Source organism: Aspergillus novofumigatus (genome assembly GCF_002847465.1).
Source record: "Aspergillus novofumigatus IBT 16806 chromosome Unknown P174scaffold_3, whole genome shotgun sequence".
Taxonomy (NCBI): Eukaryota; Fungi; Ascomycota; class Eurotiomycetes; order Eurotiales; family Aspergillaceae; genus Aspergillus; species Aspergillus novofumigatus.
Window position 1 is genome coordinate 4,069,796 of NW_020194276.1, and position 20,185 is coordinate 4,089,980.

Consider the following 20,185-nt stretch of genomic DNA (forward strand, 5'->3'; position numbering starts at 1 on the left):
TTACTATTAAGTATATATACTTAATAGGCCTTGCTTCTATCTCTACTATTATTATTCTTATATTACCTTTGGTTATCCTTAATCCTATTTAGATCATTATATTATTACATTATTAGGCTACCTAGTTAGTAGGCCTTAGGTAAGTATTAGATATAGTCCAGGGACTATATCAGCCCATTCCTAAAGTAGTTAACTAGTAGAGAATAGTAGAGATAGATCCTAGGGTGTAATAAATTAAATACTATACAGTATAAATTACTTTGGGAAGTTTGATTAACTCTTAACATCAAATATTATAGTAGGAAATACACTAACCCCTACTAGCTTAAATATTAGTTAGGTAGGAACTCTATAGTAGCAAGTGGCTGCACAGCCCTAGATTATAGTAGAAGGTCTGGTAGGCATGATTAAATAGCTCTAAGAACACATCTAATAACTAGAGCAACAGAATGAAACTCTAAGTAGATGACTAGTAGTTAAATCTATTAAGATCTGACCACCAGAACCATTTAATGGAAATTAATCTAAGCTAAGAGCCTTTCTTATATAACTAGATATATATATCTAGATAAACAGAGAGAAACTTGCTAATAAGGTAGATAAAGTTTTATTTATAACTACTTACTTAATAGGACCAGCCTTTGACTGGTTTAAACCCTTTATTAGAGATCATTAAGAACACTCTGTAGACTTATAAGATAATAAGATGTAAGCTATATTCACCAGCTACACTAAATTCAAGAAATGACTTAAAAGAACTTTTAGTAATATTAATAAGGAAAGAAACACTAAGTAATAACTATGGCAACTTAAGCAGATAGGATCTATTAGGGAATATATATCATAATTCTAACAGATCATATCCTATCTAAATTAGGATAAGGATATGAATATTGCATAATTTAAAGAAGGGTTAAAACCAGAGGTTCAGGAAAAGTTAATCTAGATAGAACAACCTAATATACTTAGTAAGATGATTAAGTAAGTAGTTAAGACTAATAATAAACTACAAGACTTTAATATGCATAAAAGGGAGTGAAGTAACTGGAACAGCTTTAGTAATAGATATACTATAAACTATTAAGTGAATAATAGGAGGCTAGCTTAGCCATGAAGCTAAGGATACTTAGATCCTTATAGACTATAACTAATAGAATTAGATATAACACATACAGTACTCTTAAATAAAGAGAGAGAATAGTAATAAAAAGAGAAACTATATTTCTAGTGTAGGAAGTTAGGATATATATCCAGAACCTATAAATAACCACCCAGGAAGGGTAAGCAGGGGGATAGAAAATAAATATAAGCTATAAAGGAGCTTAGTACTATAATTAGTAGAGATAATTATAACAACACCAGTATTATTGTAGCGGGCAGGGCCCGCTGGGTGCTCGGGCTGTTCGATCAAACCGTACGGCCCTCGCGAAGTCGCATCCAAACTGGACACCAGCTGCAGGTCACGTGACCTCGTACTAATCAATGTAGTAATCTACTCGGTCATGTGACTGAGGGAACCATTCGCACACTCCTTTTATGTTCTGCTGCTGCGGCCCTAGCTAGATTTCTTCCTTAGTGATTTCTTACCATCCAAACCTAGGTCATAGGTTGAACTGGCTTCTAGCCTGTGACATTAGAAATCGCTCAGCACCTCTAGATGAACTAGACAAACCAGACGAACCAGACGAACCAGACGAACCAGACGAACCAGACGAACCAGATGAACCAGATGAACAAACCAGACAAGCGATACAGACGGCATGAGCTATAATAATGTGTTATCACAGATGTTAACATCCCCTAAAGGACCTAGTGAAGAACGACTGTCACAGTAGAATGATATGTAGACAAATCTCATGGCCTAAATAGCCCAGCAGTTATAGAACATCACTAATTGAATGGCTTAACTTGAAGAATAGCAAATGACCACCACCATAGCAGTACCTACTCCCCAGACGACCCTACTGGCTACCTTAGTGGAAGACCTAATGAAAAGACCTAAGCCCACACTACCTGATGTGGAGATATACGACGGCTCTAATAAGGCTGTGTACCAGACCTTTTGTGCTAAGCTACAGGCGAAGCTATTACTTAACCAAGCCACAATTAGTTCCTTCTATGGGTGCTTATAGTATGCATTTAGCAGACTTAAAGGAAATGCTGCTGCAGCCTTAGCCCCCTAGATGGATTAGTATGGAAACAATCCAAATATAACTTAAGTAATGTTAAATAGCTTATATAACTAACTTAGTCTTATGTTCCTTGACTGGGGCAGAAGTGAGAAGGCCCTGTGAGAATTATGAACCCTACACTAAGGCAGCCACCCATTTAATGAGCTGTTAGCGGACCTAAACTAACTGCTAATGGAAGCTGGAGGCTATTCTTAGTCTGATGAAGTGAAGAAGAACTATCTAGACAGCACTCTAAGCTATGAGGTAGAGGAAGCACTTACTAGTGTTAAGAAGGAAGAGACCTTCACAGACTACTGCCACTAAGTATAATAAGTAGCTAACTAAGTAGAAGCCCTACATGTAAGGGGAACTAGCTGCTCTAATTAGTGTAGGAGGAATATGCAGACTACTAATTATAGTTATATCGCCTACATTCCTACGCCCTGGGTGAACCCTACCTCAGCTATAATGAACCCTAATGATGCTATGGACTGGGAGCCTTCCTCTGTAACCTTAGCTCACTAGTAGTATCATGCTAAATGGGTTGATGAAAATGAGTTATCCTGTTATTGCAGTGAAGGAAGATGCTTACACTGTGGGGCATTAGACTATATAATTAAAGGCTGCTAGTACCTGGGAGCCATTCCCCTGTAGAGCAAAGAGCTAAAGCTACTGCGCACTTCTTAAGCTATTAGACCCCTACTTGAGGATGATGAAGTAAGTGAGTTAGAAAACTAGTTACTCCTATGAAAAGACTCTTATAGGGGCTAGTTAAATAGTTAATGTAGCTAAAGAGCTGGTGTTACCTATACCCTAAGGAAGAAGATGTACTTGCTGGTTATAGACAGTTCTGGTGAGCTATCAGATTTAATGCTCCTAAATTCATTATATTAGGTATTATTAATAAGGAATGTAATTATAGAATCCTTCCTGACACTAAATACACATCTTATGTGGTTATGGCTGAACACTTTACCTAGAAGCTATAACTAGAGTAGATTAAGATTAAACTAATTCACCTAGAGAACTACACCAGCACTACAGGAAGTGTTATTTTAATAATTATCTGATTCTCCCTAGATGTTGGTGGTAACTACTAACACCTGGTCTACACCTACGTGGTGCCTGAGCTAGGCGAAGGCACTGATTTGATCTTGGGAATCCCATGGATGAGGGATTAGAGAGTAGTAGTAGAGGCTGAGGGACCCTGGCTAAGGCTTGTAGATGGGTTTATAGTAGAGAGCATAAAGAATAAGCTGAAACTAGCAGTGAGGCAGATTAGTGCTTAGGGATTCACTATTTATAACTGACAGTGGAGAAAGGACAGGACTATATAGATCTTTGCTACTAGTATTAAGGATATTAAGAAGGCCTTGCAGGTTAAGAAGCATACTAACCTAGCTATAAAGCTGCCAGTGCATTACCATGAGTTCCTAGAAGTATTTAATAGGGGGAAGGCTGATAAGCTACTACCACACCATCCTAGAGTTAACCATTGAATCAAACTAGTTAAGGATAAGAAAGGGAAACTAATAGAACTACTATGGGGACTGCTCTATAGCATGTTACATAGGGAACTCCTAGTACTATGGAAGATGTTGATGGAACTACTAGAGAAGGGCTTTATTTATATTAGTAGCTCTGCTGCTGCAGCACCAGTGCTATTTACCTATAAGCCTAGAGGGGGACTATAATTTTGCATTGACTACTACACTCTGAATGTAGTTATAAAGAAGGACTGGTACCTGCTTCCCCTAATTAATGAGACCCTGGAATATATCTTAAAAGTAAGGTAGTTTACTAAGCTAGATATGATTGCTGCCTTTTATAAGATCTGTATAGCCCCAGGAGATGAGTGGTTGATAGCTTTCTGCACATAATTCAGCCTGTTTGAATGGCTTATTACCCCCTTTAGCATGGCAAACACACTGAGCACCTTCTAATAGTATATAAATTAGACCCTTTAGGACTTCCTAGATAAGTTTATGTCCGCGTACATTAATGATGTGTTGATTTTTACTAATGGATTATTAACTAAGTACTAGCAGCATGTCCGCTAAGTACTAGAGTGTTTAAAGAATGCAGGGCTGCAACTTGATATTAATAAGTGCAAGTTTAAAGTGAAGAGTATGAAATACCTTGGTTTTATTATTAAAGCTGGTAAGGGAGTATAGATGGATCTAGATAAGGTGAAAGCTATATTAGAATGGTAAGCCCCTATATTAGCTTGCGGTGTGTGATTGTTCCTTAGCTTTGCAAACTTCTATTAATGGTTTATATGGAACTTCTTAGAGATAGTATGACTATTGATAGCTCTAACCCATAAGGGAGCCCTCTTTGTGTGGGGAGATAAGTAGGCAAGGGCCTTTAAATTATTGAAGAAGATGTTTACTATAGCCCTAATTCTTATGTAGTTTGACCCGGATAGGAAGATAGTTGTTGAGATAGATGCATCTAACTGGGCGACAGGGCCACCATGTTGTAATATGATGATAATGGTGTACTGAGGCTGGTTGCCTACATCTCTAGGAAGAATACACTAGTGGAGTGTAACTACAAGATCCATGATAAGGAGCTACTAGCTATTATTAATGCTCTTAGGGAATGGGAATTAGAACTGATTAGTTTGCTATGGTTTGAGCTCATTATAGACTACCGCAACCTTGAGTACTTTAAGACTGTCTGAAGGCTTAATGAATGATAAATGCGCTAGTTACAGACACTAAGTAGATTTAACTATGAGATACACTACTGGCCTAGGAAACTAGCTGCTCGCCCTGATGCTCTGTTGCAAAGGGAACAGGACATGCTGCAAGATGTAGATGATGATAGGCTTAAGGCCTGTGACTGCTGCCTAGTACCTCTGAAGGTTGTTGCTGGCTGAATGTGTATACAGGTGTTTCATACCTATAAAGTAGTGTCCAGCCTGGATATAAGGTCTTTAAATAAATATAGTAATTAATATAATAATTAGGCCTATTATATGACTATATTAGCTACACACATTAATAAGACGCCCCTGCTACTAGAAGAACACTGGAGAGAGGCCCAGCTAGATAATGCTAGTTTAAATAAAATATAATAGGCTGTGGAGGAAGGGGCAATGCGGTTCCCTAGCAAGTTATGTATATAGGTGTTAATTACTGAATGCTTAATATCACTGGATGGTCACCTACTATACCAAAGCTGCAAATGGGTCCCTAACTCAGAGCTGCTATAGATAAGAATCTTATAAGAGACCCATAACTTAGTGCTAACTGGCCACCCTAGAAGGAACATGCTGTATATGATGATTGCCCGGAACTTCTACTAGCCAGAGCTCTCTGCAGATGTCTGATGGTTTGTGCAGAACTATGATAAGTGCGGTGCTAACCATGTATAGCGTGAATAACACCAGGGACTGTTAAAGCCATTGCTAATTCCAGACTATAAGTAGCATGAGATTGCTATTAATTTTATTATGAAGTTGCCTACCTCTAACGGCTGCAAGGACATCATGGTGATTAGTAATAGACTTAGAAAGGGTGTGATCTTAGTACCCTATGAGTGAACAGACTCTGAGACAGTAGCACAGCTATTAATTAATTAGTTTATTAGATACCATGGCATCCCCAGCGCAATCATGTCGGACCACAGTCCATAGTTTGTTAGCTAATTCTAGGAACACTTCTGCAAGTAGCTGGGCATTAAATGATGGCTCTCAACAGCCTTTCATCTGCAGATGGATGGGCAGATTGAATAAATGAATGCTACACTAGAAGCCTACCTATAGAACTTCTATAACTATGCCCAGACTAACTAGAAGTCATTATTACTGATGGCCTAGCTTGCTATTAATAGCTGAGATGCTATGAGCACAGGAGTTAGTCTATTCTTCCTAGATCATAGATATAATATCAAACTATTAGAAGTTGAACTACTAGATTAGGAAGCTGCCACCATAAATGCAGCCTGCTCACTAAAGGAGAGGGCTGAAGCAATTATGATAAAGATAAGGGAAGCTACTAATATAGCCTAGTTAGAGCTCACTGCCGCCTAATAGTATTAAGAAGAATATTTGAACTACTCTTACTTAGCGGCCCCGCGCTATGCTGTCAATTCCAAAGTATGGTTAGACCTATGGAATGTTTAGATAGATTATCTAAGCCAGAAGCTCAACGCGCAGCATACAAAGTTCATAGTGGTAGAGGCTATTAGGTTGCATGCTTACTAACTAAATACATTACTAGGTATATATAATGTGTTCCATGTCAGCCTCTTGCGTCCTGCTGTGAATGACCTGTTCCTGAGCTAGTTAAATGATGATTACCAGCTGCCCCCTAAGCTAGTTGATGGCGAGGCTGAATACGCAGTTGAAGAGATCTTGGAGGAACATGAGAGGCGTATTAGGTAAGGCTGCTGTATAGAGTACTTAGTCAAATGGATAGGCTATGAATGCCCTATATAGGAGCCCACTGTCAACCTTGCTAATATAGCAGCACTTGACACCTGGGAGAGCCGCCACCCTGGAAGGGAAAGGGGGGGGTAGTGTAGCAGGCAGGGCCCACTGGGTGCTTGGGCTGTTTAATCAAACCATACAGCCCTCGCGAAGTCGCATCTAAACTGGACACCAGCTGCAGGTCACGTGACCTCATACTAATCAATGTAGTAATCTGCTCGGTCATGTGACCAAGGGAACCATTTGCACACTCCTTTTATGTTCTGCCGCCGCGGCCCTAGCTAGATTTCTTCCTTAGCGATTTCTTACCGTCCAAACCTAGGTCATAGGTTGAACCGGCTTCTAGCCCGTGACAATTATTAAACTAAAGAAGGTTAATAGACAACTCAGAAGGCTATACAAGGAATATATAAGCTTGGGTAATAAGGAAATCAAAATAAAGCTTAAGAAGGAAGACTCTACTAATTACAAAAGTATAAATAATAATTAGCCTACTAAGGACTTAAATATTCTTATAGCTACTAACTATAAATTACTAATTAGCAATAAGTATAGTTCTAATAAATAGGAAGATATTATGCCTAAGGAAGCTATTCACTAATTAATAATGCTCTTATAAAAGATTAATTAGATTATCAGCCCTAATTTAGAAAACACTAACTAGGATAAGCTAGATTAAGAGGATTTTCCTACAATAGATTAGGCTATGATTAACCAACCTATTAATCCACTTAATGAAGAGTATAGAACTTAGTAGGTAGGTCTTAATCCTAATAAGGAGCAGCCCCATAAGATTCCTAAGACACCTAGAGATAATTCCCCATAAAATAATGATAAAGCAGATTAATATGCTGCATGGCTATAATAGCTAGATAGAAAGTAGTTAGCAGAACTAGAAGTACACTAACTAAATGCATAAATCCTTGAGAAAGTTAAGTAAGGGATGAAAGGATGCACACATTAAAACTTAGAGTATTAGACCTAAGTTAAATCTTAGAAATAATATATAACACACTATGGAAACCACATAGTCTATTATTAGAAGTATAGATAGTGGATAAATAAATATCACTATAAGCTTAGGAGGATATTAGAAAAAAGACTACCAGGACCATTTCATAGGAAATACAACTATAACTAGTATCTATATAAATATTTCTAAGGACACCCATAATATAAATAGATGCTATAGATCACCTATTATAGTAATAATTATAGCATCCACCATGACAATAAGTATATAGTAAAATATTAGCTATTAGTACCAGTAATTATAAAGGAGAATAATACTTATCCATGCTAGAAGCTTAAATACTCTTATAAAGGGTATAGATAACACCTAGAATATAACATAATGCATTGGACAGCATGCTTTAAGGACTAATATATAACACACTACTAAGGTAAATTAGCAGGAGGATATTTCCCTATGCCACCTCTAATAATAAGGGCACTAAAATAGGAAATAGAATACCTCATAGTAATAGTGCAACATGGGAAGCACTTAAAGATAGTTATAAATATTCTTAATTAATTAGCTAAAGTGATGATTAACTTAGAAGTGATAGATAACTTTATAAATCTAGTATTCATAGAAAAGCTAGGGATTCTTAGAAGAATAAAGGCAGTACCTAAACTAATTATAGGTCTGAATAGAGAGAACTTAGGAACTCTTACAATCACAACTAAGTTAGGACTAGTTCTAATAGTTATGTTAGGATACTTTAAAAGAATTAATTTTAATATTATTCTAATAGGATAGTATGATGTGGTGTTAGAGATTCTATAGCTTAGGAATCATAACCCAGTAATTAATTAGAATATAAATTAAATCTAGTTTAACTGTAAATGCCCATAATAGGACTGGATTAAAGAGGAAACCAGGGCCTTACAGCACATTAGGTCAAAGGATAATAATAATAATGCTAAGCAGTCAAAGGGTGGACTAAAGAAAGAAGTAATAACCAGCCAAAGGATGACAGCAGTGTTAGCAGCAATAAAGCCATCGCAATAAACTGCGATGATAGAGCTACTAGGATAGGCACTGGAGCAAGATAATGATTACACTGATATCATGACACCAGAAAGCAACAACAAAGATACTTGGGAAACAGGAATTAGGGAAATAGAGAATTCCAGGAAAGTTATTCCCAGGAACAATCAATCCAGGAATATTGAAACCAGGAATGAATCAGAATCAGGAATGATTCTACCCCAAGAATACAATGAATTTAGGATATTGTTTGAACAACCTAAACACTATAAATTACTAGGACATGGCAAGCATGACCATAAGATTCCATTATAAGAAGGGAAGTCACCAGCATGTAAAAAGATATACCAAATATCAGAGAAAGAATCAGTAACACTAAAAGAATATATTAATAAATAACTATGACTTAGAAAGATACAACCATCAGCCTCACCAGTGGGGCATGGTGTACTCTTTATACTAAAAAAAGATGGAAGTCTATAACTCTACATAGACTATCAACCACTAAATATAATAATAATTAAGGACTATTACCTACTTCTATTAATTTATAAAATCTAAGATTAAATTTAAGGAGCTAAGTAGTTCATGAAGTTAGATATCATAGATATATATAATCATATTTAAATTATAGAAGGTAAAGAATGGAAGACAGCATTTAGAATAAAGTTTAGCTACTATAAATATTTAGTTATACTATTTAGGCTCACTAACGCACTAGTATCATTCTAAAGATTCATTAACAAGGTATTATAGGAGTATCTGAATCTCTTTATAATAGCCTATTTAGATGACATCTTAATCTTCTTAAAGGAAGAAAAGGAATATATAGAATATATTAGCTAAGTACTAAAGAAGCTTTAAGAGGTAAATATTAAGCTAAAATTAAAAAAATATAAATTCTATATCTAAGAGACTAAGTTCTTAGGACACTAGATCTCCACAGAAGGAATCTACATAGATTAGAACAAAATTAAGATAATTATTAAATAGCCTTAACTAAAGAATATTAAGGAAGTCCAATAATTTATTAGACTTATTAACTATTATTAATAATTTATTACTAGTTATGCTAACATTATACATTTACTCTTTGTGCTACTTAAGAAAGTAAAGGAATTTAAATAGGATGAAGGATGTGAAGAAGCCTTTATTAATATAAAAAAATAAATTATAGAGGCACTAATCCTAGTGTAATATAACCCAGAAAAACTAACTACTATTAAGACCAACATATTAGATTATGTAATCAGGATGAGGATGACTTAATCAGGAGATAATAGAAAACTATAACTAGTTATATTCTACTTAAGAAAGTTAATTTAAGCAGAACTTAACTATAATATCTATAATAAAGAACTGCTAGCTATAGTAGTAGTATTTAAAGTCTGGAGAGTCTACTTAGAGGGAGCTAAGTATACTATCACTATAAAAATAGACTATAAGAACCTCACATTCTTCATAATAATAAAAGAACTGATAAGAAGATAAGCTAGATAGGCTAAGACACTCTTATAGTATGACTTCAAGATTATGCATTATAAGGGAATAGAAAATGGGCAAGCTAACATGCTTAGTTAATAACCAGATTATAAACTCTAAGGAAAAATGATTAAACTAGTAATATTAAAGTAATAAGAGGATAGGTTACTAATATATAACTACCAAACTCTTACAGCAATGATTAAACTATAAGAGGACCTACTTATTTAGAAAATTATTAAAGTAACTAAGAAGGATAAAATAATTTAAGAAATATTTAAAAATTTAGTAGATAATAAACACCTTACCACAGATAATAGAGGAATAATATATTTCTAAGGACTTATCTATATACCTAAGTATATAAGGACTAAGATTATTATAAAACACCATGATGACCTAATGCATGGTTATATAGGTATAGAAAAAATAGCTAAAGTAATTTTAAGGAATTACTACTTTCTAAATATAAGAAGGAAAGTACAGGGCTATATCTATTAGTATAAAACTTATATTAGAGATAAACCTACTAGGCACCAGCCTTATAGTAAAATATAATCACCAGAAGCACTAAAATAACTATAAGAATAGATTACTATTAACTTTATTAGACCACTACCAAAGTTAAAAGGGTATAATTACCTAATAATAGTCATTAATAGACTTACAAAATTTATCTATTTAATTCTAATAATAATAAATATAATAGTATTACAATTAGCAAGCCTACTTATAAGATATATAATTATTAATTACAGAATGCCATGATATATTATATTAGATAGAGATAAATTATTCATATTAAAGTTTTAGTAATTATTAATAGATTTAATAGGAATTAAGTAAAGACTTACAACCATATATCATCCATAAGCTAACAGATAAACTGAATAGATAAATTAGATAGTTAAATAATACCTATAACACTACATGAATTACTAATAAAATAATTAGGTAGTTTACCTACTAATAGTGTAATATACCTATAATAACACTATTTATTTAATAACAGGGGAAATACCTTTCTTTATAAATTATAGATATAACCCTATATTAATTAGAGAACCATGGAATAAAGTACCCACTATAGAAGAAGCTATAGAAATAGTAGATACTATTAATTATTTAAGGACTTAACTTTTAAGGGATATTAAATTTATAAACCTCTGCATAGTAATTTACTATAATAAGAAGTATAGGAGTGCTCTAGACTTAAAAAGAGGGGAGAAAGTTTACCTACTATATAGAAATATTAAAACTAAAAGACTAAGCTAGAAATTAGACTATTAGAAAATTAGACTATTTATTATTAAAGAAAAATTAGGACTAGTTAACTATTAACTATAACTACTAAAGAGCATGTTAAAAGTTCATCTAGTATTTTATATCTTATTATTAGAACCAGCGCCAGAAAATACAAAAATTACTAAAAATATGGAAATTAATAATAACATAGAATAAGAGTATAAAGTTAAATAAATTCTAAACTATAAATAAGTTAGTAGAAAGCTATACTACCTTATAAGATAGAAAGGCTATAATACCTTAGAAAATATATAGGAGCCTATTAAGAACCTAACAGGCTGCCACTAACTTATTTAATAGTACTATTTAAAGGGAAATCAAAGTTCTCCTAGAAGGAGGGGGCATCTAATTAATCTCTACTATTATCTAACTAAAATTAGGATTATCAGAAGTCACAGCTAGCTGTTAAACCTTAGCAGCAGGATTAGGCTGATTAGATAACTTCTTTTTATCTAAGATCTGCAGCAGCTCAGCATCATATTCTAATATTTTAAAACCACACTCTTTAAGAAAACATTACTATTTTTAAAGGCAAGAATAATGAGCCAAGGTCATGATAATTTTTAATTAAACCTTAGCTAGGTGAGCCTAAAGCTGCTCTAACTTAGGTTATAATAGCTTAAGTGTAGTATCTGCCTTAGTAATATTATTAGCTATCTTGTCCTCTACTTATTTTAAAATATCCTACTCTTTTATAGTATGAAATTCCTTTTTGCATAAATAGCCCTGATGAGTGTAAGTAATAGATAATAATAAGTTTAATCTATTATATACTCCTAACCTAATAACAAATAATACTTACATAAAGAAGATAAGATAAACCTATTATAATAAATATACTCCTCTTACTTAATATAAACAGCAGGATAATCACAGGGAAGCTTATAGGGACTATTAGATGAGGTATCAGCATGATACTTTAGCATAATAGGCAAATATAATAAAAAGAAATAGAAATAAGATATTACTCACCTGGGGAAGCGCTGCCTTTTAAATCAAGTTTTAAGGATGAAATACTAGAAGAGGGGAGGTAATGTTATAATACTAACATAGCTATATTAGTATAAGGCAGATGTGATAGGCAGAATTAAAGGGGATTATCAATCACTAATTAATCTAGAAAGGATTACAGAGTGATCTGGAGAAATGCTTAATCTAGATAGATCCTTATAGAAAAACCATATAGTAGGATATAACTAAATAGTTATTCTACAACCACAAGCACATGATGAAGTGGTATATAAATAGTATACTAAGACCTTAGAATAAGAGTATATAATCTACCACCTTTATACTTAGAACATACCATTCAGTATACCATTGAGAGGAACTATAGATATATAAGGATGTTTATTATTATTATATCTAGCACTCTTAGCTTAGTTCCTTATATTTAATACAAGTTATTTACTTAAGTATAAGTTCACTAGTCTGATTTATTAGTTACTCTTTTACTATTAAGTATACATACTTAATAGGCCTTGCTTCTATCTCTACTATTATTATTCTTGTGTTACCTTTGGTTATCCTTAATCCTATTCAGATCATTGTATTGTTGCATCATTAGGCTACCCAGTCAGTAGGCCTCAGGCAAGTATTGGATATAGTCCAGGGACTATATCACCCCGTTCCCAAAGTAGTTGACTAGCAGAGAACAGTAGAGACGGATCCCAGGGTGTGACAGGGTGGACCACTTAGTTAGGTGGACCACTCGCCTGGAAAATATGGTTATATCATGCCACCACTTGCAGAAGCCTCCGAAAAAGAAAAAGAAATAATACATAATAAAAAAGAAATAAATTCTGGTGGTATAAGTTGTGTATGGGTACCATTTACAGTTCGAAGCATTTATTGCTTTCTTTGCTCGTCCTGCTTTTCTGCTGAATTCGTAGTACGACTCCCTACTGTTCTACCCGACCGTTATTTGCCTGCTAGCCTCTTGCACCCCGAACTGCTTTAAAACTGACCCTCTATCCCTCTTTAAGAGATCTGAAACCAGCTGTTTCAATTTGGCGAGAGGATACACATATATCTCCCCCCACGTCGCGGGTTATAAAACTGTAACCCTTCTCATCATGGAGCCATTTGACAGTTCCATTTCCACGGTCAGACATTGTTATCCGACCAACAAAACTGGCGCTTGATTAGATGAACTTGGAATATGAAAAATGTGAAAACTACTTACGATCCCAGGGAGATCAATTTGAATGGACAGTTCGTATTCTGTGCCTGGCCGGTGCTTGGCAGCGCTTTGGGATGATTCGACCTATTGCAACTTTGCAGGGTCCACTTGAGGAGCAATTGGGCAGGACCCCGCGGTCTGTGGTGTTGCCCGTCTGAAAAAAAAGAGTATGCATCCTGTCATGCTTGATCTTGTTCAAGTCCTTGTTCTTTCCCGATATCGTGAACCAGCACTTCTCACTTCCCCGCCCTGTCTAGTGCTACTGCCCGCAACGTTGCACACTGATTGAAAAGGCTGGCTCAGCATGGATGTTCGAGCCTCGAGGCCCAAAGTATCGCAAACGACCCTCCAACCGGTTAGCGCGGTCTTGCGGGCGATTCAAATCGAGCGATGGGCAACACAGTCAGCACTAACAGCAGGTCGCTTCAGCTTCAGCTATCTGTGCCTTTCCCATAGTGGAAAGTGCACTGCCGATCCCGGCTCACAGCGCCTGCTAGTAATGGTGGGCTGAAAACCAGCCCCTGCTCTACATTGCTTCTTGACATCCAGAGGCCATAAATGGCCCGCTTTCGTCCCTCGCTGAAATAAAGCCAATGAAAACGGCACTGATAGGCAGAATGAAGGCGGCAAAGCAAAGGATCCTGCAGGCAAGGCTCAGCCATGGCCCACAAACAACTTGACAGGGTTTGCTAATTCTCAGCTCTCTCAGGAGCCGCGTTTCCTATAAGAGCGGCTGACGGGCCTCTGTCTCCCGACGGGGCCAGAGTCCGCTCTTGTCCGGGCACCTCAATATAATATGTCTCCGCCAACGTATGATCGCACGGTCCCGGACAAACAACCCCAGTCGCCAGTGCCAGCGCCAGTCCAAGAGACGGATACACCGGCGACATGGGGCATTGGATGGAGGCATCCGGCCCTGATGGTCGGGCTCGTCATATCCGGTGCGATGCTGTCCATGGGTCATCATTTCTACTACAGGAGCCTCGACGGCGGTCGTGTCGCGTCTCGCGAGGAACAGACGTGGGCGATCCGGATCGGAACTGGCTTCGCGTTTTTGATCAAATCATGCCTGGCGTCCGCCGTTGGGCTCGCAGCGGTGCAGGAGACCTGGGCCACCCTCCGCCGGAAGAGCGTCCGGCTCAGTGGGATTGATAGCATGTTTGCCGTCCGGGACAGCCCTCTTGCTCTTCTCACCCTGGACTTGTGGGTCTATGCAAAGACGCTGACCGTGCTGGCGATTGTTTCCTGGTATGTGCACCTCCATGACTCGTGGTGAGCCTATGACTGATTCTCGATCCGACCAGGCTGATTCCTCTGACGGCGATCGTTACGCCCGCAACTTTGAACGTGGTTACATATCCAGCCAGGGATGAGATCGAGCGGCTCGTTCCAAACGTTAACTTCGACCCATCATTCTGGCGTAATGAGGCACAATTCGATGAGGCGTGGCACATCACCTCCCCATCTGCCAGCATGGCCCGCGTCTTCACAACCTTGGCCTCATCGGCCCAAGTGCTTCCAGTTCCTGCACCGTTCTCCAACTCGTCTTACAATCTCTCATTCTGGGGTCCTTCGTACAAATGCCAGCGACTGAGTGAAGCTCTCATGGAGATAGACGGGGTGACGCAGAAACTGTGGGATAGCGAAATCACAGAGCCGCAGTTCCAGACAACGAGGCTCTACATGGGGACTGCACCTTCGGATCTCAACAATACCGTCTTCATATCAGCTGCAGGCAGCAATCCGCTGTGGAACGACAACGCCACACAGCCCACTGAGATTGTCTGCCAGCTCTGGAATACCTCCTACGTAGTCGACATGCACTTCACCAACGGCATTCAGACGCTGACGCCAATCTCAGTCGACCACATCGCCTATGCCAATTGGAATGAAAGCGCTGCTATCAACTTCGCAGCGCCTTCATACTCAGAAGTAGATCCAACAGTGAATGCAGGCTTTTACATAATCCAGATGATCCTCTCGGGTCTTCTCCAAGGCGAACTGGTTCAGAGTAAGAGAGCCGGAGTGTATCAGGATAAGACTGTTGCATCTTCGACGACATACACCGATACGTCACTTGCGTACACCAGCCTCTTTGCCTGTCCAGAATTATGGAACACCAGCAGCTATTATTATAAACATGGCAACGACTCCACTAAAACTTCGTGCCGGAACGGAACCTTGGCCCAGGCCATCGAGGACCTCAGCCACAATTTCACCTACACCCTGCTCAGCCTTAATGGCGGAAACTCCACCGTCAAAGTAATGGACTTGACCAACCGCAACTACTATTTCTACGGCAGTACGGTCCTGCTAGCGGCTTACATGAGTGCGCTGGCTGTCACGATTGCGTGCGTCGTCGTCGGCTTCTTCGCCCTGCGACGAAACGGCGTCCCCCAAAACAACTCGTTCTCAAGTGTCTTGATGACGACTCGGAATCCGGAGCTGGACCGCTTGGCCGTCGGCCATTGCTTGGGATTCGAGCCGCTGAGGGGGATATTGATAAGGTTCGGCTGCAGTTTGGGGAGGTCGAGGGCGCAAATCTGCGACATAGGCATGCGGCGTTCGGGTCCAAGGGGTCGGTGACAGCCCTCTCTAAGGGCGAGGATTATTATTAGGTAGGGCTAGGTAGAAAATGATGCTACATTTATGGGAACTGTGGAGGCGATTGGCTATCGGGTAGTTAGATGGTTGGGCTACCTCATTCATGGCATATTCTGGTAAGCCAACCTCTTACCTGTAATATATCTCACGTATCTGCCTATATGGAAGGTAGTCGCGACAGCCCTGCGACCTCGCTATCCTAACCTTAAGTATCCGCGCAACCTTCGACTTCAAAGTAGTCTTAATACTCTTAATGTCTTATCATAACAGCAGCCTTATCATGACAAGATTCTCCCCCTGACAGCAGTCAAAACGTGACTGCTATTAAATACAGACATCACAGAATGAAGGAGCCAGGGCTTTTTATGTTTAAGGATGTGTAGTTAGTGGTAAGTTGAAGGCGGTGTCTGGTAGCCTCATTTGTGATGTTTTCATGGCTTGACCCCTGGAGGGTGCTGTTGATGGAAGAGACATGTTAGTACCACTATTAGACAAGGAATGCACTGTACCTAGACAGATGTGCCTATGATCTGCTTTCTGCCTATGAACTGTCCCTGCTTTCTGCATATATGAAGTCACGCGCAAAAACACTAGTGGCTACTTCAGTGCCATAGTCTACACCAATAATACATAGGCATTCATAAGAATGGCGTGTATATAGTAGTTTCATTAGCTAGAACTGATCAAGCCCTGCGTTATTCAGTTGCGTACTTGCCAACTTGCCCACCTGTTTGTTCCTCCTTGAAAGCTAAATAATAGATGTAGTGGTCCTTGTTCTGTAAGCACTAATGTCGCTCTGTAAGCACTAATGTCGTTCTGTAAGCACTGATATTGCTCTGTAAGCACTAATATCATTCTATAAGCACTAATGTTTTTCTGTAAGTACTAAGTCACCGTAATCTTGAGGAAGCCTCTAGATCCGAATAGGTCTAGAGACCTCTACACAACCACATATATAAGGCCTCTCGAGTATGAGATACATTATAGTAATAACAGCGTCTTCACTCATCTCTCAGACCCTTAAAGCTACTATATGCTTTACGGTCCACCATACCCGGTGTTTCGGTCGTCCCTCTCCAGCCAAAAAATAGATCCTCTATACCAAACCTCTTCCAGAATCATCAATTCACCATGAAGGCTCATCTTTTCGCATTAATCTCCGCCCTTCCTTCAACGCTTGGCTGTCTTCACTATGTTGGCCAAATATACTTAGCGCCAAATGGCCGCAGCTCCAGGCCGCTTGGATTCTTGATGATGGGGTTCTTGTGTGTGACGCCGCTTGGGGCTCTTCACGTACTATGGCAGGTTACAAAGTAAACTGCATAAGTGGCTACTCCTTGGAGGTCGGGGCCGATGGGGCGCAGCTTGGTACGGCACGCCGCACGGCAACTTTCGTTGGAGCCAGGGCTACGACCGTAGTGATAACTTTATCGTCTGGGACAATTGGCAGTTTTGCTAAGGAAAGGTATGCTTGGTCTCAAGCCTTGGATCCCGGAATTATGAGTATGTTAATAAGCTTTAGATCGGGACTGTTCTAGACGGCTTACATTGGCAGATGCTTGGTCCGAAGAGCATGCGGCTGAAGAAGATCCTTTGCCTGAATATCATCCCAAAAATGATCTTTTCGATCTGCCTAATCTCTTCTCGAGCACTAAATCGGTGAAGAAAATCAAGAAAGAGCAGAAGAGACAGGCCAGTGCAGATGAATAGTGAGAGTCGGGGCTGAGGTTGCGCGAACGTGTCTAGCATTTTATAAGAGTATAAACTAGGATATGTCGAGGGCTTGCCTTACACCTCGGTGATATGGTGATATAACTTGATTATGATGATTAACTTCAAAGAAAAGCGGAATGGTATCTCATGCCTATCCTCGCGTAAAGTATTAGAAAGTTTAGCATCACGGAAGGAACTCCTTACCGCACCACGTGCTCAAAGTTAATTGACTCAAACATTCACTCAAAGCCGCCCTATTCTTCCTCATCATCCTCCGGAGCTAAGTTCTGGTATTCGCCGTTCTCAGCCTCGTCTGGACGCCGTTGTCTCATGCGCTTTCCAGCAACGTCCACATATCCAACAAGTACAACCCCTACCACCAGCCCCGCCGCAGCTAAGAAGATATCTATCAGGATTGGAATTCTCATTAAAGGGCCTGTGGGTGAGGGGAGTTCAGACCGTACTGGGAGAAGTTTTCGAGCCCGGACAGGCAGATCTGTACCTTCTTAGTGATGCGCTACTCCGAAGGCAACCAGTTCCTCACCATCTGATATATGCTCGGTCTGCGCCGGGCTTGGCGATAAGCTCTCAATGATCTCAGTTGCATCGCTTGTCGCCACACAGACCGCATGGAGATGAATTGGGATCTCTGGCCCGTCATCAGTTCATCTTCTCCGGCAGGGATAGTACTGCAACATACCAATACTGTCACCGGGGCGGTGAAAATCATGATAGAAGATACTAGTGTCGCTCTCTGCGTCCTGAAACCATCAACGTCAAACGGGTTCTGCGAGGAGCATCACTATACATACTGAGATAACTGCAGAGCTGCCGCTTACCAAGACTTGACCCTAACTGTCAGTCTAATCGAGGACGATCTTCAAGGATCTTTTTTCTGACCTCCCCTGTGCTGCATTCAAGTCACTTGAGCTAGACTTGCGAATGAGAAACCGCTGCCCACTATGGATCGCTGCCAACCGTGTCACTTGCCAAGCTCATCGATGGTGATATTGGGACGGTGAACGAGCTCACTTCCGCCTGTTGTGACATTGGCTTTCTACTTGGACCTGTGCAATGTACGGACAGATAATATTCTGGAAGACGTGGATAGGACCTTTTCCATCACCGATGACCTGTGCTGATTCCCTTTTGAGAGAAGGAACAAGAGTATAGTACCGACCCTTTCCAAGATACTAGGGTGGGTTTAATGAGATACTCTATTGTAGATCCCTAACTTGCGCTCCGGAAAAACTTACTCAGTCCTAGATATGAACCGGCGGGTTGACCACGGGCCCGTATGGTGGGAAGAATGATGGATTTGAAAGCTTCATGGCATGAGCGATTCTAACAGAGCCGTGGCAGCGCCGCTGATGTCACGCCCCAGATCCCCAATAATGCGCTCTTCGACCTCGACCCCAACATGCCCATGACGGCTCCGGAGCCACTGACGTCCAAGTGGGATCTCTGGAAGACTTTGTTGGGGATATTCACGAGCAAGGTCTTCTGATCCTCCTCGATATTGTCGCGGGCATTGCAGCTCTCTCGCGACCTGAAAGACTGCCATCGCAAGTGCGAGCTATCAACGACAGGTCTTGGTCTACTCAAGTATCTGCCTTACGGCAGTAGTGACGCGAATATTGGCCACATTGCACATACCAACCTTGGGAGACTGGCAATCGTCTTTCCAACACTGGCGGGTTACAAGTATGCATGCCAGGCCTGGAGGTTTGGCGGTACATTGCTCCCGAACCCGGGCACGCGATCGTAAACGCGGGAGACTCCTTGACTGCCCTTTCGAAAAGCGCTCTTCGATCGTGTTTGCACCGGATTGAGCCTCCGCCCGACTTGTGACCAGACCAAGTTCTCCCTCGTCTATCTCATGCGTCCGAATATGACACCGTTTTCACCGCGAGTGACGGGGGAGTGGACGAGCTTGGACTGGGGCACAACCGGAAGTTCCACAGTATTGAGAGCGACTTTTTGGTTCAGAGTCAAGACTCAGTCTTGACCGGCCGTCATGACTTCATTGGCCTCGCTGACACAGTCATCATGAAAAGTCCTAACCAACGCCATGTGAGAGGCACTTTATCCATACGCGAGATGATCAAATTTCTTGAGACGAAGAGATATATTGAAGTGAGCAGTCCAAGGACAAGTACCTCGTTGCGTAGAATAAGAGAACCTTGGTTTGAAAGTTCGTTCTTGCTTGTCCATTTGTCATCAAATCAACAACGGCCTGCACTGTAGTAAAAGGACTGACGATTGGATCATGTTAGCATACAGGGTATTTTACCTCA

General features: G+C 39.7%; 4 protein-coding genes across 4 annotated transcripts; 2 read left to right on the forward strand and 2 right to left on the reverse strand.

Moving 5' to 3' along the window:
- Nucleotides 1-14,367: 14,367 nt before the first annotated feature.
- P174DRAFT_459697 (uncharacterized protein) lies at nucleotides 14,368-16,189 on the forward strand (the record flags this gene model as incomplete). Its single annotated transcript, XM_024829788.1, has 3 exons — nucleotides 14,368-14,819; nucleotides 14,876-16,031; nucleotides 16,064-16,189. 3 exons carry the CDS (start codon nucleotides 14,368-14,370, stop codon nucleotides 16,187-16,189), a joined length of 1,734 nt encoding a protein of 577 aa, XP_024684851.1.
- Nucleotides 16,190-17,173: 984 nt separating this feature from the next.
- Nucleotides 17,174-18,028, forward strand: P174DRAFT_511846 (uncharacterized protein). The gene is made up of 4 exons (XM_024831826.1): nucleotides 17,174-17,369; nucleotides 17,405-17,501; nucleotides 17,540-17,640; nucleotides 17,698-18,028. The coding sequence occupies exons 1-3, from the start codon at nucleotides 17,307-17,309 to the stop codon at nucleotides 17,632-17,634; spliced, it is 255 nt and encodes an 84-aa protein (XP_024684852.1). The 5' UTR covers nucleotides 17,174-17,306; the 3' UTR covers nucleotides 17,635-17,640; nucleotides 17,698-18,028.
- Nucleotides 18,029-18,094: 66 nt separating this feature from the next.
- P174DRAFT_155724 (uncharacterized protein) lies at nucleotides 18,095-18,910 on the reverse strand. Its single transcript, XM_024821184.1, has 5 exons — nucleotides 18,701-18,910; nucleotides 18,589-18,649; nucleotides 18,433-18,537; nucleotides 18,348-18,384; nucleotides 18,095-18,282 (listed from the first exon to the last, which is right to left on the reverse strand). Exons 2-5 carry the CDS (start codon nucleotides 18,616-18,618, stop codon nucleotides 18,143-18,145), a joined length of 312 nt encoding a protein of 103 aa, XP_024684853.1. The 5' UTR covers nucleotides 18,619-18,649; nucleotides 18,701-18,910; the 3' UTR covers nucleotides 18,095-18,142.
- Nucleotides 18,911-19,407: 497 nt separating this feature from the next.
- On the reverse strand, nucleotides 19,408-20,074 carry P174DRAFT_483601 (uncharacterized protein; the record flags this gene model as incomplete). Its single annotated transcript, XM_024830749.1, has 1 exon — nucleotides 19,408-20,074. A coding segment is annotated over one exon (171 nt), but the record flags the coding sequence as incomplete, so codon positions are not given.
- Nucleotides 20,075-20,185: the final 111 nt, after the last annotated feature.

Coding starts and splice junctions, on each gene's coding strand:
- P174DRAFT_155724 (XM_024821184.1), bottom strand. CDS start 18,618: ATGATTTTCACCGCCCCGGTGACAGTATTG. Junction 18,538..18,588: donor CCGCCCCGGTGACAGTATTG/GTATGTTGCAGT, acceptor ATGACGGGCCAG/AGATCCCAATTCATCTCCAT. Junction 18,385..18,432: donor GACCGAGCATATATCAGATG/GTGAGGAACTGG, acceptor AAGAAGGTACAG/ATCTGCCTGTCCGGGCTCGA.
- P174DRAFT_511846 (XM_024831826.1), top strand. CDS start 17,307: ATGAAGGCTCATCTTTTCGCATTAATCTCCGCCCTTCCTTCAACGCTT. Junction 17,370..17,404: donor CGCTTGGCTGTCTTCACTAT/GTTGGCCAAATA, acceptor AAATGGCCGCAG/CTCCAGGCCGCTTGGATTCT. Junction 17,502..17,539: donor TTACAAAGTAAACTGCATAA/GTGGCTACTCCT, acceptor GATGGGGCGCAG/CTTGGTACGGCACGCCGCAC.